The following is a 24,450-nucleotide window of genomic DNA, read 5'->3' on the forward strand; positions in this document are numbered from 1 at the left end:
TATAGCAGTAACACTTTAATCGACTTAGGTCAGGAGTTAGAGACAGGATCAAATACACGTGGGGGAATACACGAGAAAACCAGCTCGTGGACAAAGAAGTGAAGTGAGGCTGGGCAGCTCTGAAATAGTGTCAGAAACCCACCGGCAGGTACAGGCTTGGTCATGGAGGTTCACACTGAACACGGGAAGGAGAGACACACCTTTGCCAGGCCTTGGTCCACGTCAGGCCTCTGCCTTCCTTCTTGGAATCTGAACAAGCTACAGTCTGAGTACAGCCTCCCCTTACCAAGCTGGAGAGGAGACACCACTCAGCTCTGATCCCCGGGCCCTCCTGCCTGCGGCTTCCAGAGCGCAGGCCCTTGAGCCTTCCAGTCCCTTCCCGTGGCAAATCTCCTAGTCCCTTAGCCAGCCCGTGGGCTGGCTAGTGTTAGGTCAGGAGGCTTGCATCAGCCACATCTGCGGCAGTTTCCATAGTCTTGCCCCCGTGGGGGTAGGGGGAGAACTCTTTGGGAATCATTTGGGGCCCTCCATGCCTCTCTTCCAATCAAGGCCCTCATATTTCTTTATACCTGCAGGAGGAGAGAGAGGCAATGGAAGAGAAAGTGAGGCACAGATTAATAAGCCAATGGTAGGAGCACGGAAGGCAGGTTTAATAGGGTCCCTTAATAATTACCTCTGGTCCCTATTCTCTCCCATTAGGGCACCCTCTCACCTCAGCTGAAACTAGCAAGCCAGGATAATAGTGAAAACCTTACAGCGTCTGTACCACATCTGACAGATGTATCTGAGTATCACATATCCCGTCTCATCTCAGCCTCCGATCAATCTTGCTGGGTATTTAGGGATAAGTGCCTCCATGTTATACACAGAAGGATGTGGAGCCCTAAGGTCTTATCAACAAAAGTGAGCAGGGAAGTCAGGATTGCCCAGGGATTTCTGGTTCTGGGCCCAATGCTCCCTCTACCCTAACAAGCCCCTCTGCTCCCCACACAATGGCCTTCTAGAGAAGGCCCAGCCTAGGGTGGCAGCAGCATAGAGAAAAGCAGACGCTGCTAGGACAAGCTGAAGGCCTTAGGCACATTCCATGAGTTCTGAGCCTCTCATCCAGAGCCGAGAGAACCAACCTCTCACGGGTGCGGAGAGGTAAGCGGGCCTGTCTGAAGTCAGACTCAGTTCCAGGCACGGAGCAGATGCTTAGCAAATATTCAGCCCCCTTTCCTGCTTCCTTCTTCCCCTCCGAGCCTCCCCACAGGCCTGGCCCAAGGAAGCAGACGGGAGGAGCACTGGTCCCCCTGCCCTCCCCTCCCCTCCAGGGCCGGCAGACAAGTACTCTGCTCCTGCCTCCTGCTCTCAGCTCCTCTCCCCCTGAACGTGGAAGACGCCATCCTTAAGGGAAAGTGCTTCCCCAGATACGGTGCTGGTTGCCATGACCCCAGGGGCTTCTGCCACACATTTAACATCCAGGACCAGGTCCGTGGCTCCGGCCAGTGCCTCACTAGCCAGAGCCTCCTGCCCAGAAGGAGAGCCAGAAAGGCCAGAGAGAGCATTACCCACAGCATCAGCCATAGCCCGGCCTCTTGTGGGCTCTGCCTTGGCCACTAGCCTGTCTGTGCGGCCTCCACACCCGCCACCACTGGGCAGTACACAGAGAACACCCCAGGCCAGCCACCGAGGCTTGATTGGAATTTTCTTCCAGAGGCTTTGATTGGTAGTTGCTTTTTTCTGTACACCCCAGGCAGAGGGGCCAAATGCTCTCGGTTTCTGGACTTCAGAAGGTACGGATGGCTCAGAGGCCGTGTTCAGAGGGAAAACTGTTTCCCTGGATCCCGCCTCTGTCCTCGGGGTACATTCAAAGCCCTAAGGAGAGGAGTCTGCCAACCTCTGTGGCAGCTCAGGCCCCTTAGGAAACAGGCCCCAAGCATCATGCTCTGCTCGGGCAGACAGTCTTTGGAGCTGGCCCCCATGGAAAAAGGAGAAAGTCGGAAAAATCACAGTGGAGGAGAAAGGATTGGCATGCAGGCCCCACTCTAATGGCACATTAGTCACCTACTTGAAGAAAATACTCACAAAAGTCATGGGACTTGAGGAAAATACTATCGCGGGTGGGTTAGGGCCAGACTAGAGCTATGGAGACATATGGGGACAACAGAGGACACATTAGCGGGGTTGGGGGTTGGGGGAGGGCACCACAGAGCACATCCAGGGAGGGTCTGGCTCCACTCTGGGCTACAGGTGGGCTCAGGCTGGGTGCTGAGCAACTGAGCACTGGTTTTAATGCCCAGAAGAGGTGAGGTTGCAGGGGAGGTTGCTGTCTGGAGGACTCACCCTCTGTCTCTGCCCAGGGATGACTTCCAGGCGAGAACCTCTTTGTACACCAACCGGCAGAGGAGCTGTGGGTAGTTCAAGGCCCCCAGGGAAGGGAGGGAAATATTAGCAATGAACATGTGGTTAGTCCCCAGTGCTAGGTGATGGGGGGCTGGCAGGAAGGAAGGTCATGGGCACGCAGTTTCATCTGGCAGGGGCTCACCCATGGGAGGCAAGTGGCTCTGCGTGAAAGGCAGCTGTTCTCATGTTCCAGAGCCCCTCGTGGCCAATGCTTTGGACCTCCCAGGTTCTAGCCTAGCAGGACAGGACATTCACCCCATACCCATCTGTGTACCCCAAGAACTCATACCAAGCAGGCCAGGATGTCGGCAGAGATGAGCATGTAGAAGACGTTGTTCCAGCCTGTGGGGGAAATAAGGCCAGCCAGGAGGGGCCCCAGAGCTGCACCTGTGCAGAATGCAGTGTCAGAGAAGGGCACCCAACGAGGGGCCCTGAGCCTCCCTGCCCACCCGAGGGCAGCGTTCCAAGAAGTGTGCTGACGACAAGGCTCAGGGCTCGGCTGCCAGGAGCCAAAAGCTAGAGTCACAGACCTATGGACCCAGTGCCGTCGATGATGGCCGTGACAGTAGAGAGTGCCTTCGCATTGCCTTTCAGGCTCTGGTGAGTTCCCTGGGGAGAGAGAATGGAGTGGGGAGGCTCAAATGGAGGGGCAGCATTAGGCAGGACCAGGGCTGGGAGTGGGCTCACTTGGAGAAAGGCAGCAATTGGGGCTTGGAGTTGAGAGGAAAGGCTGGGGCAAATGGTGGATTCTGAAGGACTTTGAGGATCTCATATGCTAGGATCTCTGTGCCCCGGGGAGGGGGCAGGGATGTGGGGAAACAGACCTGGAGCCCCCAGACCCTGACCAGGCCCCCAGAATCCTGACCCGACCCCAGGGGGCAGCCCACTTACCAGGTCAGCAGAGACTGCAGTGGTGATGAGCGCATAAGGGCCATTGACCAGGGCCCCACAGATGATCAGCATTACTGAGGCAGTAACAGAGACTGCTGGTTAGGGATGACAGGCCACCACCAGCCCCGGCCCCAAAGCAGGTGAGACCACCCCCTCTAGAAGTCAGGCTGAGAACCTCCACTTCCCTGTGCCTCCCACCGATGCCCCCAAGCCGGCTTCCTGGGGTCCCCCAGGCAATGCTTCTCCTGTGGGCTGGCATCCACGCCCTCACCTATGGAGTTGATAATCCCATTCTGACCAATGAAGTTATACAGGAACATCTGAGAGGGGAGAGGGGAGAGACAGTCATGCCCAGGCTTCCCTGTGGGCTGCCAGGGTTAGATGGAGCCCAGAAGTCTGGCACACCCTCTCCTGCCAGGGAACCTCAGAGGGCACCTTACTCCTTTTCCTTCTCAAACCCAGACCTCTGGGTCTTTAAATGTCCCAGGGATGGAAGGTCTAAGACATGGCAATCTACTGTTGCCCTTTTCTCAAAAAGGTTTCTCTCTTATCTAACCTTAATTTCCTAAACTCTCCTTGGCCAAGAACTTTAACAGCTGGCCTCCCCCTTCTCTGCCAAGGCCAACTCGTTGCTAATCCCTTTCCAAAATCCTTAGTCCAAATCTTCTTTCCTGTGCTCACCCTGGCTTCTTCTCCCCCAGGGTGTGTGCACAGGGATGGACACACACGCAAGGAGATGGGCATGTGCATAAATGCCTGGGTGTGCACATTTCAACAGCCCGCATGAATCCATGTGAGCACGTGGACTACATTCTTGGGGTTATACTCACCATGGGGGCAGCCAAGATCAGCATGACGCAGCAGGTGGTGGCCCTGCCATTGGTATAGTCAGAGATAAGCCCCGCCATGATGCCGCCTAGAACACAAACCAACTCACACACTGCTGCCCCAGGTATAGCCATGGCTCCCCAACTACATGGCACCACCAAGCTTGGCCCCATCTTCTACCCAGTGCTAGCCGGGGCACGGGCATCCAGAACCAACAGAGCCTCTCCCTCTGAAGCCCTCCCGGCACCCATTGCTCATGGGAAGATCAAACTCAAGAGCCAACTTTCTTAGGGCCACCCAGCTGGGCAAGAGCTGCCCTGGTCACATCGCATTGGACCTGTCCCGTCCTTCTACTCCCCCACAAGAAAAAAGGGGAATGCATCCTGAGACAGAACAGGGCAGGGTCTCACCTATGATGCCACCAACATCGAAGAGGGTAGACAGGTCCCCAGCCTGTTTGGCACTGAAGTGAGCTATGCAAAACACAAATATGTGGTCAGACCTGGGGGCCCGGTGCAAACGTCCTAGAGCACTGACACCATAAAACCCCTACAGAGCGCCTGATCTGGTCCCACTGCCTCCTTTTTCAGATGAAGGAGTGAGGACCCTTGGGGAAGTCATCAGCCAGGGTCGCAGGTAAATCTGCAGTACTTTGGACACCCTTTCTGCCCCTCCACCCCATCCTGGAGTTCCTTCTCCCCCTACAGGTTGGCCTTGAAGCCTCGGAAAAGGCTTCCCCTGAAAGCACTGGGGTCTGGCCCACAAGAACCCTGTCCCACTGGGCCACCTTTACCCTGGGGACACAACTCTCACTGAGCCACAGCTCAACCAGCCACATTCCTGGTCTGCTCCTGAACAACAAGCCTCCGCCAGGAGCCTTCCCACTCATCTGAGGTCTCTGCTAATAAACAGGGCCAGGAAGGAGACTCACAGGCAAATGGAGACCTCAGGTCCCAGCCCTTATCCTAGAATTAGAATAGGGAATGTCCAGAAGCTTGAATTGCAGCTTAACCCTCAAGGTTGACTCATACTCTGAAGTCAGCATCAAGGCCACAAAACAAAGAGTCACAGTATCCATGGAGCCACCCTGGTGCTCTACCTCTATCTTTGAGAGGGGCCCTGTGGCAGGACTGTTGGGCAAGATATGGGCTGGGATTTGGCCTTGCGTAATCTGGCCTTGCGGCATCAGTGTGTGTAAAGCAGCCTTGGCCCTCCCATAGGGCTTGGAGGGAGCAGCGCGGCCCCGGGGCAGAGGGGCTCAGCCCTGGCAGAGCTCTGCGGTCAGGGGCATGAGACAGGGGGCCCAGAAGGAGGGCAGTGCAGCTGGCCCAGGCATGAGGCATCAACACCAGCAGGCTCCCGGCAGCCTCTGGGGAGAGGAGAGCAGGCGGTGGGGTAGCTCGCTAGGCCCTCTTCCTGGGGTTGGAGGAGGCATTCAAAGGCACACCTTCCCTAGCACCATCCATCCCACTCATCTGGGAGCCAAGCAGGCCTGAGGTGCGTGCTCCTATACGTAAGGCTGGAGAAGAAGTTAGGCAGGGTTACAGAACAAAACTTGGAGTTCGTAACCTCTGGCTCAGGTCCAGGAGAGGAAAGGTGGCTAGAATCGGGGTCTCTGAGGCCATGTACAAAGTCTAACCTCCTACTCAAACAAATTTTTTAAAAAGTCTCCTCTTGCCCTACGAGAGGTTCAGCAGACATCCTGCCCATACTCTGGAGTCACGTACATCACGTGACAGGTTTCCTCTCCCTACCAAAGATGGCCTTGGCCTCTCGGAGACCCCATCCTCACCTCTTCTTCCCCTTGAACTTACCCACATTGAAGATGTAGAGGGGCAGCCAGTAGAGGAAGGTGTAACTGACCAGCTTGGCAAAGAGCAGACACAAAGAGAATTCGACCACACCCTAGAGAGCATAACAGAGGCCATGATGGAAGAGAGGTTCCCTGGCCCAGGGTAGCCACAGGGGCTGGCTCAGCACCCCCAGCGCTGCCGCCACCTAGCCAAGCAGCAACCTCAAGTACGCCTCCAATCTCAGTGAAAGCAATGTGCCTGTGTTCCAGTGCCGTGTCAAGGCAAGCCTCCCATATTACTCTCTCCAAGTTGGCTACTACTTACCCTAAGCCTCTCATGTAAAGAAATTCTAGAAGCCCTAGATCACCCTGAGCATCCCCCCATCTCTTGACATCCAGCAGAGAACTCTAGAGAGCCCCCAACTTCCCTCCATTCCACAAGTCTTCTCACCGGGATCCGGAGTGCCCCAAGGAAGCTGATAGCAGCAGGCTGAGCACTTGGCTCCTTGGAGCACCTGGCGGCCGTCTCCAGGCTGCTCTCCTTGTTAGTGTAGGGACTACTCCCAAGGTCCTCAGGGCTGTACTGGTTCTCTTCCAGACCATCCTGAACAGAGATGAGCCCTTGCTGTGGGCACACCCACGTTCCACCCCCCACCAGCCGGAGGTATAAGGCACGTGAGAGGTAGGGGTTCCCAGGCTGGAAGAGGTACGCCCCCCCCCCCGGACTGAGCCGCCATCTGGCCAGGCCCAATCAGGCTGTCGGTGAGCCAACCCGAGGACCTGACATTGAGCCTGTGAGGTAACCTGTGGGTGCACGGGCCCCTCCTCCAACTCTCTAGTCCCCTCTCTGAGGATGGACGGGCAGGGTGGGGGTTGGGTTGGGGGTGCTCACACTGGTGTGGTGCTGAGGAGGCGTGCAGTCCACATCTTCAGGGTCTGAAAAAAACAGCCTGCTAAGAAGCTTCCCGGCAGGCCAGGCCCCCACTCCCTAACGTGGCCAGTCTACTTCCCAGCATGACAGAGCCTGGACCCTGGGCTAGGGAGGCGCCTTCTGGGCCTGGCTTCCCTCACAACCACCTGTGTCTGGGCTACAGGTGGGTTCAGACTGGGGGCTACTGCCTTGTGGACTTTCATTCTCTTATTACAAAGTGACCACGTTGCCTGGCCTAGCTCTGTCTCCAAAGGCCATCAGGGAATGGGGCAGAGGACAGCGCATGGAGAGGGTCCCGTCAGCCCCACCTTCCCCGTCTCACGCTTCAGAGTCAGCTGGCACCCGCCGAGCACAGCTACCGGCCATGCGGCCTAACTGCACATCTCACTGACACCCGCACTGACCCCCAGCCCTGGGAGGTAGATGCTCTTCATATTTCACAAAGGAGAAAACGGAGGCCCAGAGCAGTTGTCTGTCCCGGGCTACGCACAGGTCCTCCGGCTCCATGGCCAGTAACCCTCCCCCTGGAGCCACTGACTGCTCTCAGACCCGGAGAGGAGAAGCGGGAGGCTGAGTTCTGAGCCCTGTGGGGACGGAGGAGTCCACTCACACTCGATGAGAAAGAGGAAGGTGATGACACCCATGGCTGCCGTGATGATGCCAGGCACCACGAACGACAGGCCCCACTGCTCGTTCACCCAGACGCCAGCGATCAGGGAGCCCAGGATGTTGCCCACAGATGTGTGTGAGTTCCAGATGCCCATGATGAGCCCCCGCCTGGAGGGGAAGGAGGGACGACAGGGAAGGGAAGGGGAGAAGAGTCCAAAGCTGGCTGCCTCCAGCCACCAGGCCCAAAGACAACCAGTCAGGGAGGACGGGAAGGCTGGCCCGGTGTCAAGCAAGTGACAGCAAGGCCTGGGGTCCTGCTCCCTTCTTCTAGCAACCCGAGGCAGTGCACGTGGGGGCTTCCAGATGAACCCCCCCCCAACCCCTTATCCTTTGCCTGGTGGGCCTCCACCAGGGTCACTCTGCTTCCAGGGGACACTGGCAAAGTCTGGATTTTTTTTATTTTTTTTTTGCACGAAAGCCAGTTCAAGTACAAAAGAATAGTAACAATAATAATAAAGTTTTAATAGGCTTCATTTTTGTCGTTCTGCAAGATGAGAACTTGTTATAAGGAAAAAGCCTAACTAAGCTTGCCTGTCTTTATGGATTAAAGCCTTAGCTGTGAGCCAATCAGTCCTGCTTTTTAGTCACTAAACGTGACTCAACGTGAAAGTCAGCAAGACAGACACGAGTTTCTAACCCTTCACCCTGAAATTATACTAGGGGCCGTGAGTGGCCTCCTCACTCCCCACAGCCCTCCCGGGGTACCCCCACCCCTCCTCCCTCACCGCACTCACTTCCCCTTCCCGAACCAGTTGCCAACGCAGGTCACCACCGAGGGCCAGCCTGTGGTCTGGACAAGCCCATTACAGATCTGCAGGGAGACCAGAAGTAAGTGGGACAGGCCTGGGCCTGACCCCTCCCAGGGGTCAAACTCCCAGCTCTGACCCCTCCCAGGCCAAGGGACCTCCGTGGCCCACACGGCGAGCACCCCCTTCCCTCACCTGCACACACACACACACACACACACACACACACACACACACCAATGCCACAGGTTGGTTTCTCATCTGGACAAGATCCTTCCCTGCAGAGACCAAGCCCCTCAGGCATCTCAGGGACTGCAGGGTAGTGCTCAGTGCAGACTTTTGGGGGGTCTGTGTGATCATAGGACCCCGAAGCTCAACGGAGGAGCACGGGGCTGGGGAGGAATTGTTCGCAGCCCAAATCTGCCATGACCTAGGGGTGTCTGGGAAGGACCAGCAGCCTCCGCGATTCTTCCCCTGATGGAGCAGAGGTCTGAGTGCAAGACAGAGGTGCATACCTGGATAAGCACAAAGTACCAGAGCATGTGGATGTTCCAGAAATATCCCAGGCCAAAGAGCGAGGTGAAAAGGCCACTGAGCAGCATTCCAGCCGAAAGGTAATAACGGAGGGGGAGCCGCTCCCCAAAAATCCCGCTGGAAAAGAGAGAGTAGGATTTGTGGTTCGTCACCATCTGCACTCCTCATTGCTGCCACCCACTTCCTCCCCTGCCATGCCACAGACACGGCACTGGCCTGGGTGGCCACCAGTGACCTCCGTGTTGCCTGCCACAGGCCAGGGACACTCTCGGGCCTCCACTCACTGGACCTCCCTGCCTTAGCTGCCACTGCTGAACACACACTTTAAAGTGTCTCCTTGGCCTCCTCCCCTCGCTCCCCTCAGGTGACCACAGGACATTTACTTTCCCTGGGGCGCAGTTTCCTGCACCAGTTTTATTGTTTTAACTACCACCTAGATAAAAAATAGCTCCAACTGCTATTTTCCATGCTTATCTCTCCCCCTGCAAGATCACACCCAGTGCCTTCTGGACATCTTAACTGGGTGCCCCCAAAACATCTGCAACTCAACACTAAGACTGAATGCTCCCTCCTCCTTCCCCACTCAGTCCCTTGGCCTGCGCCCCATCTGAGTGAGTATGGTACCCCCGTGCTTAGCCGCTCCAGCCAGAGACCATGGAGCTTCCTGTTTCCTGCAGACCCTACCTCTTAAATAGTTCCCCGGAGCATCAGCTCTCTTCATGTCTATTATTCCTGTTCTAACTCAACGTCTCAAAGCTCATCAGGGCCACTGTCAAGTCTGTTCCTTAGCGGGAGTGAGGAGGCCTTCGGTCTTGTCCTCCTTTGATACTATCTTCCATCCTACCCACAATGATAGGTCTGAAATGTCTGCCTACACCTGAACACGACACCCCTGGGGACCACCGGCAGTGGCTGTCCTGTGCCCGCATCTGGCACGCAGCAGTCTGGCTCTTCAGCCCCACCTCTCACTACCACTTCCAGTTTTCCACTCTGCTATTAAAGCTGTTACAAGCACACCCCCAGCCAGATCACACTGGTTCACACCTGCCTTTCTTTGCCTGTGCTGTTCCTTCTGCCCAGCCACTTCTCCACTGCTCTTCCTCACTTCCAGTATCATCTCCTCCAAGAAGCCTTCCCTAACCCCTCTTCCCTCATCCCAGCTGGCATGAAGTGACTACCCCTGGGCCCCAGCGTGGCCTGCTGCCACCCCCATCGTACAGCCACCACATTGCTTTGTAACCAGCTGCTGAGGATTCGGGGATCTTTGGTTCCTGGCAACAAACACCGGGCTTGCTATGTAAAAGCCATGCTCGCTGGGCTGATCTAGGCCCAGGACAGGACAGCGGTTTTCCTAGTCGTGTCTACGTCCAGGGCCACCCTTGAAGGATCCCAGTTCAGGACAAGCCGCATTTGTCCAGCCGCACCACCACCAATATAATCTTAGAGAATGGCCGCAGAAGGAGCATCCAGGAAAGACTTTCCAGGAAAAGAAGCTACTAAAAGTGGGAGTCTGCCAGGTGACGGAGGAGGCCAGGTGACCACGGTGAGGAAACGAGGGTGGCCAGGGGCTGGTGGTATGTGCCCAAGTCTGGGTCTCATTTCCACCTGGGGGAGCCATCGGCTTTTTCACTTCAACCCTGGGGCCCGCAGGTTAGTCGAGGGGAGGCAGCAGCTCTGCTCCACGCTGACTCTGGGACGGTCACGGGCTCTGCCAGTCTCGTACCTGATAAACATGCCGATGGCATAGGCCACAAGGAAGGCATTGTCCACGGCCCCCAGTAACTCCTTGTAGTTGTTCTTGTCTGAAAACAGATGGCAGAGACAGAAAGCGGGTGCTTGGCTGCCCCTGCGAGAAGTCCTCACTGGCCCTGGACAAACCCTTCCTGGGGAGGGGTGCCGCCGAGTAGGGAAGAGCAAGTCGTGCTGTTCCTACCAAATGGAGCCCAGTCGCACCACGTAGTATCATTGAGACTGTGGCTGTCGTTGATGGGCTTGATCAGCTCTGAGCAGTTCTGGTGCAGACGGCTCTGAAGAGGCAGTAGGATGAGTGGGTCAGGGGTCCTCTCCCAGGCTCAGAGCCCACCCAGCCCAGAGAGGAGCAAGCAATCTCCCTCCCCAACCACACCAGCACCACTGACTCCCCACTGGGCTCCACGCTCCTTCTTCTGCCACGACCTCCTGCAGGAATTGGTTATTGGGGCCAGTGGCCACATCAGACCCTCGGTGAAGGGCAAGGGGAGTCAATGAGCAGAGCCCAAACAGCCCAGGATCCTGGGCCTCTCATTCCACCCACAGCCAGCAACACTGCTGTCAAAAGGAACATGCAGGGAAAGTTCCCCGGGAAGAACAACTGCTGAGAATGGGGCTTGGCCATGTGAAGGGGTGGTCTCCTGATGATGGTTAAGGGAATAAGAATGGTATTGGGCCAAGTTCCAGAACATTCTACTACAGTTTATTTTTGCTGAGGCCCAGCATCTTTTGCATTCTTCCTTACCACCAGGCTGGCCTCACCTTGACAACACTGATGGGCTTCCTGGACATGTGATAACAGGTGTAAATGAAGAAGGTGAGCAGCAGGATGAAGCCTCGGAACCTGCAGGAAAAGGCAGACATCTGGGTTAGCAGGAGGTCAGCCTCCACCGGAAGCTCAGACACAGTCTCCCATGGGGCTTCCTCCGCCAACCCCAGGGCCTCAGCACCACCAACTCCCTACCTTCAGGCTCCCCTCCAGGCAGTTCCATGGACAGAAGCCAAGGGGAGGGTAGGAACAGATACCCAGAGTCCAGGGCGCTCAGGGAGCCCCGTCTCTCTGGTCCCAAGGCCCTTCAGCAGAGCTGGCTCAGTGCCAGCACCCTAGATGACTCAAATTATGCCTGCCCCTCCCCCACCCCAACTCTTGTCATTACCATCACCTCTATTGTCCTTCAACCTCACAAAGGTCAGGATGCCTCTATGTGTGCCAGTATGAAACATGGTGGCAGCAAAAGTAGAAGTGTTTTTTTAATAAAAATACCAGAAATGGTGAAAGTGGATGAGGGGCTGACACTGGAGAAGGGTCTGTCTCTAAAGTGAGCTCAGTACTCCTCTCAAGCCTTGAACGTAGCAGAGATGGCACCTGCAGCAACCCAGTTAGGGCAGTAGCCAACAGCGGGAAATCTGGTGACAGAACCCACATCCTCTTCCCGGGCCCGGTTTAGTCTATCCCACTGGACAGAAGGATCATTCTTTCCATCTGTGGCTCACACATCACACGTACCCTCTCCTACCGCTGCTTCTCATCCCAAGGACCGGTCTGGGATGGAAAAAACAGTTCAGCCAGCCACCGCTAAAGTTTCCACCACATGCCCAGCCACTGCCCTTCTCCTGAGGGTCTGGGGAAAGGGCCCCCATGTCCTCCTGAGTCAGCGTCTGCGTCCCCAGCAGAGCATCAGCTGAGCTGAGTCAGCCTCAGCCCAGGAAGTACGTGGAAAATAGACCTCAAAGCAGACCCCCAACCCAGGAGAAAAGGTCAGGCATTAGGAAAGAGCCAGAGCCTTGGTTTATTCAAGATCTCATGGAGAAGGGTGGGGAAGGGTCAGAGGGGCCTCAAAGCCCTTTTCCATCCCTCAGCTCCATGAACCTGACGGGCAGGACACCCAAGACTTACTCTTCCATCTTTAGGGATCTGCCTCCAAACCCCAAACATGTCATGAATGCTACTGCTTGTGAAATACAAGGGAATTTCAGAAGAGGTGAATTTAGGCGGGGCTCCCAAGCACCTTCTTCCTTTACCCTGGGCTTGAGCTCCCTACCTGGGTTCTCTGATGCCATTCTCTCCACTACCTCATAGTCACCTTCTGAAGAGAATGGGATTACACACGTACCCCCTCCATCACCTGCCTAATCATGTTTTCAGTGGCTCTCCATCCTGTTAAGAATGAAGGTCCAACTCTTTAGCCTAGATTTTAGGCTCCTCTACAAACAGGTCCCTCTGGCTACCAGTTCCCGAGGGTAGATCACAGAGGTCCTTCACGGACGTGAGCCCAGGAAATGTGAGGTTACTCCAAGTGAATGTCCCAGTGACTGACATCGGAAGACTTAGTGGCAGCAATGTTTTCCGGATCCCACCAATCGGCATATGCCTCATAATTAATTCCCAGTTCAGAGACTTGTAGAATCTTGGTGGGGGGAGGAGGGAGTGCTCGGCTGACCTTCTTCGAAGGGTAATGGATGAAAGCAAACTACAGTCCTACAGATAACCCGTCCAGTGTCCTGGCTGGGAAGCTACTTGGTTCAGAAAGAAAGCTAAAATCTTTGAGCGATGCTTCTAATGCACTGTGTAACCAAATGCGAGTTCCTCAATCTTTTCTCCCTCTGGTTTCCTCATCAGTTGCACATGGATGATAGCACCGACCACATCTATCTCAAAGACAGGTGAACAGAGCATTACTCTCACCCTAGTCCCTAGGTCCCTGTTGTACCATCTTTAAGAACCCCTTGCCCCCCGCCCCCACCCCTGCCAGGGCTCAGCGGAGCCTATCTTGGCTGCTATGTGGGTACAGCCACCGCCCATGGAGACAAATCAGATTTCCTCTGCATCTGAAAGACCCCTGAAGCCCCACTGAGGCTCCCGACTGTTGTCCCATGACAGGCCCAGCAGTGAGAAAGGCCTTTGCCAGCTACAGAGCCTGGTGTTGCCTGGGAAGCCCTCGCAGGAGCTGGTCAGAGCCAATGAGGGCCCCAAAGGTCTAGCACGGTGTCCAGGCACCCTGCTCCTCCCGCACGCACTTCCCACCATCACTCTGCTTCAACTCCAAGCTTGCGACGTGATGGAACAGAGACTCTGGCCTGTGGTGGCCTGCCCACGTGCTCCCTTGGGAGTAGATGAGGGGGATCCGCAGGGGCCTACACTGGTAACCTCCCCTGAGAGATTCCAGCCCCGCCCTCCTCCAGGGTCCTGGCCTGCCCTCTCTCCCAGCTCTGACCCCAACCTCCAGTGGAAAATGTGAGACCCAAGAGAGCAGTAGGGGCATGAGTCTGGGGGTATGGAGGCAGGAGGCCCTCAAAGGTGCTGCGAAGCCAGGCCCGGCATGGGCGCCCCCTGGGACTTCCTCCCTTGCCCCCAAAGAGGCAGTGGGATGAGCTCAGAATCCCATGGCTACCTGGGCAGGGCACCTATAAGCCCAATCTACCTCTCATTCCACAGGCCTCTTTCCATTCCATTCCACCTTGGCAGCTATTCTGAGGAAAAGGTCAAGGTCCCGCAGCAGTTCAAAGGGGACTAGGGTCATGGATGGAGGTGGGGGGAAGGGCTGAGCTAGGCTGAGGCAAAGGCCACTGAACTCATGGTCTCTCACAGGAAAGATAGCTGATGAGTTCTAAGCATGAAGAACCACAGGTTTCACTTCTCTTCTCTTGAGCTGCAGAATCAAGAGGCCCCAGGAAGGGAGCGGGGACAGATGGCCCAGGGGGGCTGTGAGGGGACGGATGGCAGCCCAGGTGGTGGGCCAGGCTGGGCCAACAGACCAGGCATGAAGGATCGTACACGGTGAGGCCCCCGTACTTTTCCAGGTGAGGCTGGCTGCCCCGCCCCCTAAGTCCTTGTTAGCAAAAAGTGGCCCTTTACAGAGTTCTACCTCCCCGTCCTCAACACTGGATACTCAGTGACCGGGCTAGATGGTGAGGCTAACGAGCTATCTCTTAACGATTAGCTGACAGTCCAACTACCGACCTTATTAAGATTTTGCTAGCGCGCCTGGGTGGCTCAGTCAGTTAAGTGTCCAACTTCAGTTCAGGTCATGATCTCACGGTTCATGGGTTCGAGCCCTGAGTCAGGCTCTGTGCTGACAGCTCAGAGCCTGGAGCCTGTCTTCGGATTCTGTGACTCCCTCTCTCTCTCTGACCCTCCCCTGAGAGGCTCACACTGTCTCTCTCTCTCTCTCTCTCTCTCTCTCTCTCTCAGAAATAAATAAAACATTAAAAAAATAAATAAAAGGAAAAAAAGACTTTGCACTAGGACTTCTTCTGAGGTGAGGATAAGGAACAACGTGTCCCAAAGCAGCAAGGGGTTAAAAACAAAACCCCCAGAGGACCCATTACAGTACCACACCAGTACAACAACAACAAAACCCCAAGAAACAGCACAGCAGTGGGATGCTGGCCTTGGGAGATGGTGGAGAGGAGCCCCCTCTCCCCAGTAGCTACCCAGTCAACCCCCAGTACCTGCCTCCTGCCTCCTTGCTTTGTAACCACACTGCTACCACCCCTCCCAACCCTTGTAAGGCCAGTCCCTCATCAACCATTCCCTACCTCCCCCTGCCTCAACCAGGGGCTGCTAGTCGGGGTCTAGGGCTGCTCAGGGCGCTAGTCGGGGTCTAGGGCTGCTCAGGGCTGGGCAGGCTGTGGCTGCAGGTGAGGAAATGGACTCTGTGGCCCATCCTCAGACGTGCCTGTTCTGGGGCTCAGCAGATCTGCAAAGGATAGATGCTGGGAACAGTTAGAGCCAGGCCAATGGCGAGAGCGCCACCACCCCGCCTCCTGTCATATCTTCCACGGCCACTGGGAGACACCCCGGTAGGGGAAGGCCAGCCTGGAACGAGGCCTCCCGACACCCAGGACGGGACAGAAACAGGATGGTCCTGTCAGGACTGAGGGCACAAAGCCATCTTAGGGGCAGAAAGTCAACTCAAGGGATCCTCTCCTTGTTACTCTTCCTGCAGCTCAGTCTCAGCAGCTTGCTCAGAGAGATCAGTCCGACTCAGGGCTTTATCCCAAGGTCCTTTGCGGCCATTGGCAGGTAGTCTCAAGAAGCCCAGGACTTTATAGGGTAAATGAATAGATAAGATAATGATCACTTTTAGGAAAGAAGAAAGCTTTGAGAAGAAAGATCTGTAAGGGAACCCAAGTGCTCAAACAGAAGGAAAAGACAAGGCTTGAAGCTACAGCTACAGCATAATGTTTTGTTTGGGCAAGTGGAAAACTCTGGAAGAGTTGGGAGATTTGGAAGGGTTTGGAAGAGATGGTCAATGCTATGCAGACAGAACAGATGGAAACGTGCCAATGATGGCGGGGCTGTGGTCCTGCCCGGAGATCTTCCTCTCAAGATTCTCTGTACACCCAGCCCCACGCCTCACCCTCACCCACCCCTCTTCTGAGCATGAAGGATCCAGGGCAGGAGGTGTGAGCGCAGCAGAACTGCCCATCTGCACCCCTGCCCCCACCCCACCACCCACACACCAACTCAGGGACAGCCAGACGGGGGAGTGGTGGGCTTCGGGGACTCTACCCCTGGTGTCTGTCCACAGTTCTGTTGTTGCTTTGGGGACAGCTCCACTCTGCTCTCAGCACTCGGTTGGTACAGTTTGACTGGGAGAAATAAGGCCTTCACAGACCATTCCAGACCAGTTCATGGGCTCTAGGTCAGACAGCCCCACCCAAAGCCAGGGAGGTACCAATCTGCTCAGTAAGAAAGGAAAGAGGAAACAGCAGGGAGGAAGAGGAAGCAGAAGGCAGCAATCATGAGGGGGGAGGGGTGGGGAGCCACCACAGGGTCATATGCTCTCAGCCAGCTCTGACCCTGAGGGGCCCCAGGGGATGGGCGCAGAAATAGTAGTTTTCCCTTCAGTTTCTCCTCCTGGATCTCCCATTCCTTTCCAGAGCAGCCCGTTGCCACCACAGCTCATTTTAAGGAGCCCTTTCTGGGGGTGCCTGGGTGGCTCAGTCAGTTAAGCATCGGACTTCAGCCTAGGTCTCGATCTCACTGTTCCTGAGTTCGAGCCCCGCTGTCAGGCTTTGTGCTGACAGCTCAGAGCCTTGAGCCTGTTCCAGATTCTGTGTCTCCCTCTCTTTCTCTGCCCTTCTCCCGCTCGTTCTCTGTCTCCCTCTCAAAGATAAACATTAATTAAAAAAAAAAAAAAAAAGGAGATCTTTCTGTTGCCCTTCTCAAGCACATCTTCGCAGTTACCAGGAAAATCAGACAAGACAGAGCTACTTAGGCAGCATGACGGAATAGGGAAAAGAACGTCAGACTTAGACCCAAAGAGGCTCAGTCCTGCTGCTCGCTGTAGCCTTGGGCAAGTAGTTTAACTCTCTAAGCCTCAGTTTGATCTTCTTTAAATAAGATAATAAACTCCTACACACAAGACTGTTACAGGATTAAGTGAGATGTAATGGATGTGGAAGCATCTGGCATACAGCGGGTTCTTGGGATGCACTTGAATGTCTCATGTGTCTGGTAAGGGTGGGCGCTGGGATCTGGCAGTGTGAGGCCTCCGCAAACTCCTGCACAAGAGCCACTTAGTCGAGCTGCAGCCACTAGGCAGCCTCGGTCTCTCCAGCTCACACGGGAAGGTTAGGGTGTGGGGACAATGGCGACGTGGGAGTTCACAGCTCCTGACTCCCTGCCTGCCCGAAGCACTCCTTCTCCCTGTTCCTGCTCATCCAGCCGGTCCTCCTCCCACAGACTTCTCTTCTCCTTGTCCTAAGCGGCTCCCCCTCACAGGGCCCCAGGAAATGGGCCCATAAGCACCAGCCACAGCCATCTCTGGCAAGGTGCCCACGTTGCCAGCTGCCCCCAGACGTGCCCACGCAGACGCTAGCACAGAAGGCAGGGCACCGGCCCAGTCCAGGTCTGGGAGGGCTCTCTCAGCCATGAACAAGCCGTCCACCCCATCCTGACACGGAGGGGGAAGGGCAGTAGTATCGGCTTCCTGGGCAGAAACCTCAGTCTCTGACTGGTTGCACACTTCCGGCTGCCTGTCTCTCTCAGCCTCGTTTCGAGGGAGTGCTCCCTCCTCACCCTACGCCCTCGCCGCTGCAGGTCCACGATGTTAGTCCTGAATAGACAAGTTGTCTCCGCTTCAGTGCCTTTGCTGGCTCTGTGGTCTCTGCTCTAAATACCTGCAGACCCACCAAGTCCAAGGCTACTTTTCCCTCCCGATGAGGCTGGATCAATCCCTCCCTCCACAGACCTGCCCAAGCACTTAGCAATGACCCAGGACTAACTAACTGTACACCTGGCACCGGGCTAAGTGCTTTAAATACCTTCCCATGTGACCTCACCAAAGCTCCACGGCACAGGTACATTATCATTTCCATTTGTGGACAAGGACCTGAAGCCTTTAAAGGGATTAAGAGATTTGTGTGAGGCCAAAGGGCCCTGTGATCTTTTCCCTCTGGCGCTTTCACCCAGAGGACAGAAGAAAGACCCCAGGCCTGGGAGTCTGACCGACCCGGATGCAAACTCCAGCCCAGTCACATCCTAGCTATGCCATGTTGGACAAACCACATAACTTCTCTGTGCCTCCTTATACCCACACGTTGGGTGGTGAAACGAATCATCGCCTGGCGGTGAACTACAGATAAACAATGTCTGGCACACAGCAGTAAAAGAAGTGAGTAGGGTAATAGTCAATAATTAATGTGGAGTCAGTGTTTAACAGGAGCCTGGAACTGGTCTGAGTACTTTCCACACGCTACCTCATTTACTCCTCACGACAGTCTTGCGAGGTAGGCATTACTAGCACCCTCACTTCACAAAAAGGTATCCAAACCCCAGAGCCAATCCACCTTCTGTTGTCCTAGTCTAGGTTGGCTTTCATCACTTCTGCTTAATTAAAATACCCTCCTCCGGGACCCGTGGAAGCAGTAAGTCTAATAACAGCACACATCCTCTCTTGGGTTTGATCCTTAGTTCCAGGAAGGTAGGACCATGTCTTCATCACTGCTGGCCTCAGAGTTCAAAATAATAATGTGCCTCCAGTTGGAAGTACATTAATGTTTAGTGTTTGATAGGAGTCCAAACCCACAGTCATCAGAAAAGAAGTAAAAGAACACTTACTGAGTGTTCATCAGCCACCGGAAGTCAAGAATTTTCGCCCATCATGATTATCCTCAGGAACCCACCTGGTTGGGGGACGCCTGGGTGGTTCAGTCAGTTAAAGTGTCCGACTCTTGGTTTCAGCTCAGGCTGTGATCCCACAGTTTGTAAGCTTGAGCCCCATGTCGGGCTCTGCACTGACAGCACAGAGCCTGCTTGGGATTCTCTGTTTCCCCCCTAATCTCTCTCTCTGCCCCCACCACCCCTGGCACATCCTTTCCCCCTCTCCCTCAAAAATAAAACAAAAGATTAAAAAAACATACCCACTCACTGTTTTTTACTGAAGAGGAAACCAAGGCTTAGAGAAGTTAACTGCACAAGGCATACACCCATGCAGGTCCATCTTAAATCTGGGGGATGCTGGAGATCACGGGACATAGTTCAAGTCACACTTTCAAAAGTGTGTAAATGACACATGCGGTTGTAGAAAGCTATGTTATCTGTATTCATGAGCTCTTATAAATGCTGGTGAGGGAGCATCTGGGTGGCTCAGTCAGTTAAGCATCCAACTTCAGCTCAGGTTCATGATCTCACAGTTCATGGGGTGGAGACTTGCATGGGGCTCTGTGCTGACAGCTCAGAGCCTGGAGCCTGCTTCAGATTCCGTGTCTTCCTCTCTCTCTCTCTCTGCCCTCCCCTATTCATATTTTCTCTTTCTCTCTCTATCTCTCAAAAATAAACGTTAAAAAAATGTTTTAAATGCTGGTGTGGGACAGGCTGTTTACTGTTATCTACCCTCCCAATCCCCATTTTCTCTAAAATAGAAGTTATTTGGTTAAAGGATATTAATTAATATACATGAATGAAACTCTATTAGAAACAATAGTGGCAGATAGGTACAACTTGGCATATACAGGGATGAGATGTATTTTCGTTGATTAAAAAGAAAAAAAGAGAAATTTTTTTCCAGAAGTAAAACAACTGGTCATTCCAGACAATGAGGGACAAAACCTGACTCGATAAATGTGTGAAAAGAGAATTTGACTTGCCTTGGATTATAGTATGTGCAAATGATGAGTCTGAAAATAAGGGATTATGTTAAAATTTTGTTAAAACCTGGCACAGTTTTTATTTTATTCATATTATTTTCAAAAAGAGGCTGTGGTTCCTTTAATATCAAATATGTCAATGCAAAAGTAGAACTTGGCTTTCTCTCTGTTAAAATGACAAAATGTTCTTGAATATTGGTTATTGGTCTGCTCTTAAAGAGAGGTTGTAAAATGTTATTCTCTTACTTCCTGTGTAATCTGCCTAGATATCTGGCGGAAATTCTGTGTCTTCACAGAACAATTTTCCATACCTTTTAAAACAAAGATTTCCTTGGGAAATAGGGAAATAACTAAGTTTCCTTACAATGTTACCTTCTGTGTTTTTCATGTATTATTGTCACTTTCAAATGGGTAGACAAGGACCATTTCTTAGGCGCTCATCATACGCATTCAAATGTCCTAACAACTTTTGATTTTTGTCTTCCCCAAATCAAGTCCTACACTTGAAATAAAATAAAATTTTCTGGGTATCTTTTATCCATACAACTATCTCTGAGATGTTCCAGAGGGTCCCTGGAAAATCACAAAGATTTGTTTTTTTCCACTTTTTAAAAAGAGAGGTGCTACAAATAATTAGGTTTATTTGGTATGTTGCTACTGAATAACTGCGTGGAAATAACTGTGAAATCAGAAGAAACTCAGCCTTCTCTAGGTTAAATTTCTCAACGCAAAAGGTTATTATTTACATAAGTATTTCACAAATTGCATGCTGTATGAGAAACTTCTACAGATCTCTCAGTGCTCTCTGGGCCCATGATCTGCCGCCATGTATCAGCACCCTGGTGGTGCTTTGCCTAATGACAACAGTACTTGATTTCTGTTATGATTGAAAATGTTACCTGGGCTGCAATCTTACTTTAATTTGAAACTAACACCTTCTAGGTCAGTGGTTTTCAACTCGTTGCACATCAGACTTTCCTGTGGAGCTTTATTAAAATACAGATGTGAAGGGGCACCTGGCTAGCTCAGTTGGGAGAGCGTGCAACTCCTGATATCAGGGCCGTGAGTTCAAACCCCATGGTGGGCATAGAGATTACTTAAATAAACAAAATATGGATGTATAGGACTACTCCAGACTTTTACTGAATCTCTTTAGTTGATATTCTCGGTATATCCTTGGTATATTCTATAAATTATGTCTCGAGATTTTTAACTATCTTGAGATTTTGTTCCTCTATAAAAACTGTGTTTGTTCATTTTTAGAAACCAGATGCAATGTTCACCATCTTCTTTGAATTTACCTTACTACATTTGTAGACATTGTCTAGATGTTTAATTGGCTTTATTTTGTTTTGCATACTCAGCAACAACCAAATTTCCTGGTTAGCTGCATTATTCTTGTCATGGTTTCTCATCAGGTCGTTTACTTTTGAAAATTATCGTAACCAGTTAATTCATACCTTTTTCGGTCTCTGTCACCTACAGACAAGTTTTTGTTTCACTCTGCTGCTTCCTAAAGGTTCTTTAGTCGGCTATAGGCCAAAGGTTTTATCTTTAGCAATGAAGAACTATCTCAGAAAAACCCTGCACAGGGCACTTTTTCTCATGGCACTGCCCACACATCTTTAAGAACATACCAGTGCAAGGAGTCAGAATTTCCAGAACTGTAGTGAAGAAGCAGATAGGTTTATGAGATTGCTACCCTGAGATTCAGTGGAACAAGAATTAATCACATAGCCCTAAGTGAACTGATGAGGGAAGGCTGTCATTTGTGTCTGGAATATTCTTAATGTTACAGTGTTTGATGGTATGTAAGGAAGCCCTTTCTATTTCTTCTGCAGCTGTCTATAACCCATAAGACTTTAGTACATTCTGTTTTTGTATACTGACAGGAAATACTTGCGACTTTCTTATTCTCCCTACCTGACCACCATGCCCCCTAAATTCAGAAACTTTTGTTGAGTCTTCCTGCTTTTTGTAGCAATATCGTTATTAGTGAAAGTTCAATAAGAATCCATCCTTTTAAAAATGTTTATTTTAATTTAATTTTTAAAGTTTCTTTATTTATTTTGAGATAGAGGACATGAACGGGGCAGGGGTGGAGACAGAGAGAGAGAGAGAGAGAGAGAGAGAATCCCAAACAGGCTCCACACTGTCAATGCAGAGCCCAAAGCAGAGCTTGAGCTCATGAACCGTGAGATTACGACCTAAGATGAAATCAAGAGTTGGATGCTTAACCTACTTAGCTACCCAGGTGCCCCAGTCTTTTTTTTTTTTTTCTTTTAAACCAGGATGTAATTAGAAAAATTGATTATATAATCAAGGCTTGGCCTGGACTAACATATTTGACAATGATGATCATTTAATCAGATATAACCAGCCCCTTTTAAGGAACTAAGGCTGACCTCGTGGAGCCAATACTAATAAAACCCTCCCAAGAAACCTGGCTTACTGTGTTCCCTTATAGGCAAATAAGGAAAGTTATCTCCTGGCAGGCCCAGGAGGCTTAGGATATTTGGGAGGCTTTGAGTAAAGAGGATTGCCCAAATTTATAGGTATAGCAGGCAAAACCTAGGGTAAAGACCAGTGTCTTGGCGTGACTCACCAATCTCAAAACAATAAATAATAAAAAGATCGATCAATCAGTTGATCAATAGAGGCTTTTAAAAGTCCAATCTAAGACTCCTTATGAAAATTTCCAGCAAAGCAAACTTAACAAGGTTTGTATTATAGATTAACACTATTGCTGCACCTATACACATAATCAGATCGAATGTAACAAGATCAACCTTATTTTGTGATCAAGAATAATTTCTGAGACTATTTTTGATCAAAGCAGGGGAAACTATAGAGAAAAAAATGTTTTACTGGAAAACTCTATCTACAGGACACTCCTCCAGTTATTGAATTCTATCTAGCCTTTCATTGACTTTGGGCTATAATTCTTTGAAGTGGTAGGGAACTGATAAGTCATACAAACTACATGTATGAAGTGACAGTCTCAAATTAATAGTCTTTCCTCCCTCACAACCTGTGGAAAAATGTTTTTCTCAAAATTCCTGATTTATAAATGGACATTCTCTTTGTATTTTTTTTAAGGTTATTTTATTTTGAGAGAGAGAGAGAGAGATAGCTCACATGGGAGGAGCAGAGAGAGAAGGGGAGAGAATCCCAAAAGCAGGCTCTGGGCTGTCAAATCAGAGCCCAACATGGGGCTCAAACTCATGAACTGAACCATGAGATCATGACCTGACCCAAACTCAAGAGTCAGATGCTTAACCGACTGAGCCACCCTGATGCCCCTGGATTTTTTTTTTTAATTGTGGTAAAATACACATAACATGACACATTTTTAAGTGTACAGTTCAGTGGCATTAAGTCCATTTACATTGTTGTGCAGCCATCCCCCCCACCAATCCCCAGAACTTTTCATCTTCCCAAGCCAAAACCCCATGCCCATTAAACACTAACTCCCTACTCCCTCTTCCTGAACTCTTTCTTAACTGATCATAACATCTTCTGGCTCCCTCATTATGAGAAAAATAAAATCTTTAACATATGTTCATTTTTATATCCTAGCAGAGTCATGTTTTTTCATCTTTTTATGAAAAATATCTTTTCACAGTCCTAAACTCAAGGACGATCAAATACATAATGTAAATGAACTAAAAAGGCTGGAACTGGTAAGGACTGTCCCCAGTGAAGGCATCACTGGCTGGAAAGCGCTGTGGGTGATTAACCATCCCAACTTGCCCCCAGACTGAGGGGGTTGGGCATGCAGGGTTTTCAGTCTTAAAATTGGGGTAAGTGGGTCATCTTAAGAGCTCTCATGCTCTCTAAATGTAGTCCTCAACCCCTAGTAATATAATCTGAGAACTAGGCATGATGTTTGTTTTTCAAGAGGAGCCAGGAATCTGGGTCTGTCAAATTTTACTATTTGTAAATGATGGCAACTAACCCAATGTTTAAAAAAAAAAAAAATGTGCAGACTCCCCCAAACGGCCCCTGGGGTGGCCCCTGATGAAGAAAGGGGTGAAAGCCCTCCACCCCACCACACACCCCAACGTGCTGTGGCCTTCACAGCCTTCCCCCACTTGGTCAGGAGGAAAGCTAACTGCAGAAGCCCCGCACTCACTGTTGGGGTGCTAAGGGGCCGCTGAGATCAGAGGGGTGTGCGCTCTCCCGGTATGTCCCTTCGGGGCCTAGACACTGTCTTCCCACCCCCCACCCCCCCGCCCCAAAGATGAGGTCCCAGGACCACTGAGTTCTGGCTTTTGTGTTATTCAAGGAGTAGGAGAGAACAAAAGGGACACCCAAAACTCCAGCCCGCCCCGGCTCCCCCGTTCCCCACCAAACCAGCCCAGGGTGGGTGTGAGGCCGGCCCGGCCCCGGCCCGCCCGGCCCCGGGCGCCCGCAGCTGCTCCGGGCGGCGCGGCCCCAGCCCCGGCCCCGCTCACCAGCTGTCCCTGGAGAACGCGCGGAGGAACCAGACGCCCGGAGCCAAGGAAGACCGCATCGCGCCGGCCGGTGTCCAAAGCGGAGAGGGTGGCCGAAGGCAGGGACGGAGCGGGGCGCGTGTCGGTCGCTGGCGGTCGGCCGGGTTTAAATGCCCCGCGGCCCGTCCCGCCCCGGCTTTGCAGCCGGCCGCCTGCAGCCCCCGCCCCTTTGCACCTGAAGGGCCTCGGGGTCGGACGGCGCGCACGCGGCCCGACCGACCTCCGGCACCCGCATTTTCTCGCGTTCGGTCTCTCGGCTGGGGTCCGACCGCCCTCGGAACTTCTAGGGGCTCCTCCTTCTGCCTTGCACTTTCTGCGCACTTCCCGCCTGGG

At 52.4% G+C, this 24,450-nt stretch overlaps 1 protein-coding gene across 2 annotated transcripts; it reads right to left on the reverse strand.

Moving 5' to 3' along the window:
* SLC37A2 (solute carrier family 37 member 2) lies at positions 1-24,450 on the reverse strand. Of its 2 annotated transcripts, XM_039250219.1 has the most exons (19): positions 24,079-24,450; positions 11,288-11,369; positions 10,710-10,803; positions 10,500-10,578; positions 8,758-8,893; positions 8,231-8,307; positions 7,438-7,604; positions 6,789-6,832; positions 6,348-6,500; positions 5,919-6,009; positions 4,515-4,577; positions 4,107-4,192; positions 3,548-3,596; positions 3,277-3,350; positions 2,916-2,994; positions 2,675-2,772; positions 2,326-2,390; positions 2,068-2,124; positions 1-569 (listed from the first exon to the last, which is right to left on the reverse strand). In XM_039250219.1, the coding sequence occupies exons 1-18, from the start codon at positions 24,135-24,137 to the stop codon at positions 2,094-2,096; spliced, it is 1,527 nt and encodes a 508-aa protein (XP_039106150.1). In that variant the 5' UTR covers positions 24,138-24,450; the 3' UTR covers positions 1-569; positions 2,068-2,093. The 2 variants fall into 2 exon arrangements, with proteins under 2 accessions (XP_039106150.1, XP_039106151.1); XM_039250220.1 differs by lacking the exon at positions 2,068-2,124 and having other exon boundaries at positions 24,079-24,449.

The sequence above is a fragment of the Hyaena hyaena genome, unplaced genomic scaffold (assembly GCF_003009895.1).
Source record: "Hyaena hyaena isolate Hyena2069 unplaced genomic scaffold, ASM300989v1 scaffold_364, whole genome shotgun sequence".
NCBI classification, from domain to species: domain Eukaryota; kingdom Metazoa; phylum Chordata; class Mammalia; order Carnivora; family Hyaenidae; genus Hyaena; species Hyaena hyaena.

Bases quoted from the DNA above. Each gene is read 5' to 3' on its own strand.
- SLC37A2 (XM_039250219.1), bottom strand. From the start codon at position 24,137: ATGCGGTCTTCCTTGGCTCCGGGCGTCTGGTTCCTCCGCGCGTTCTCC. The intron at 4,578-5,918 runs GTAAGTTCAAGG...TGTTTTGCATAG, and splicing joins CCTCTACATCTTCAATGTGG to CTCACTTCAGTGCCAAACAG. The intron at 2,995-3,276 runs GTAAGTGGGCTG...CTCTCTCCCCAG, and splicing joins CTGCAGTCTCTGCTGACCTG to GGAACTCACCAGAGCCTGAA.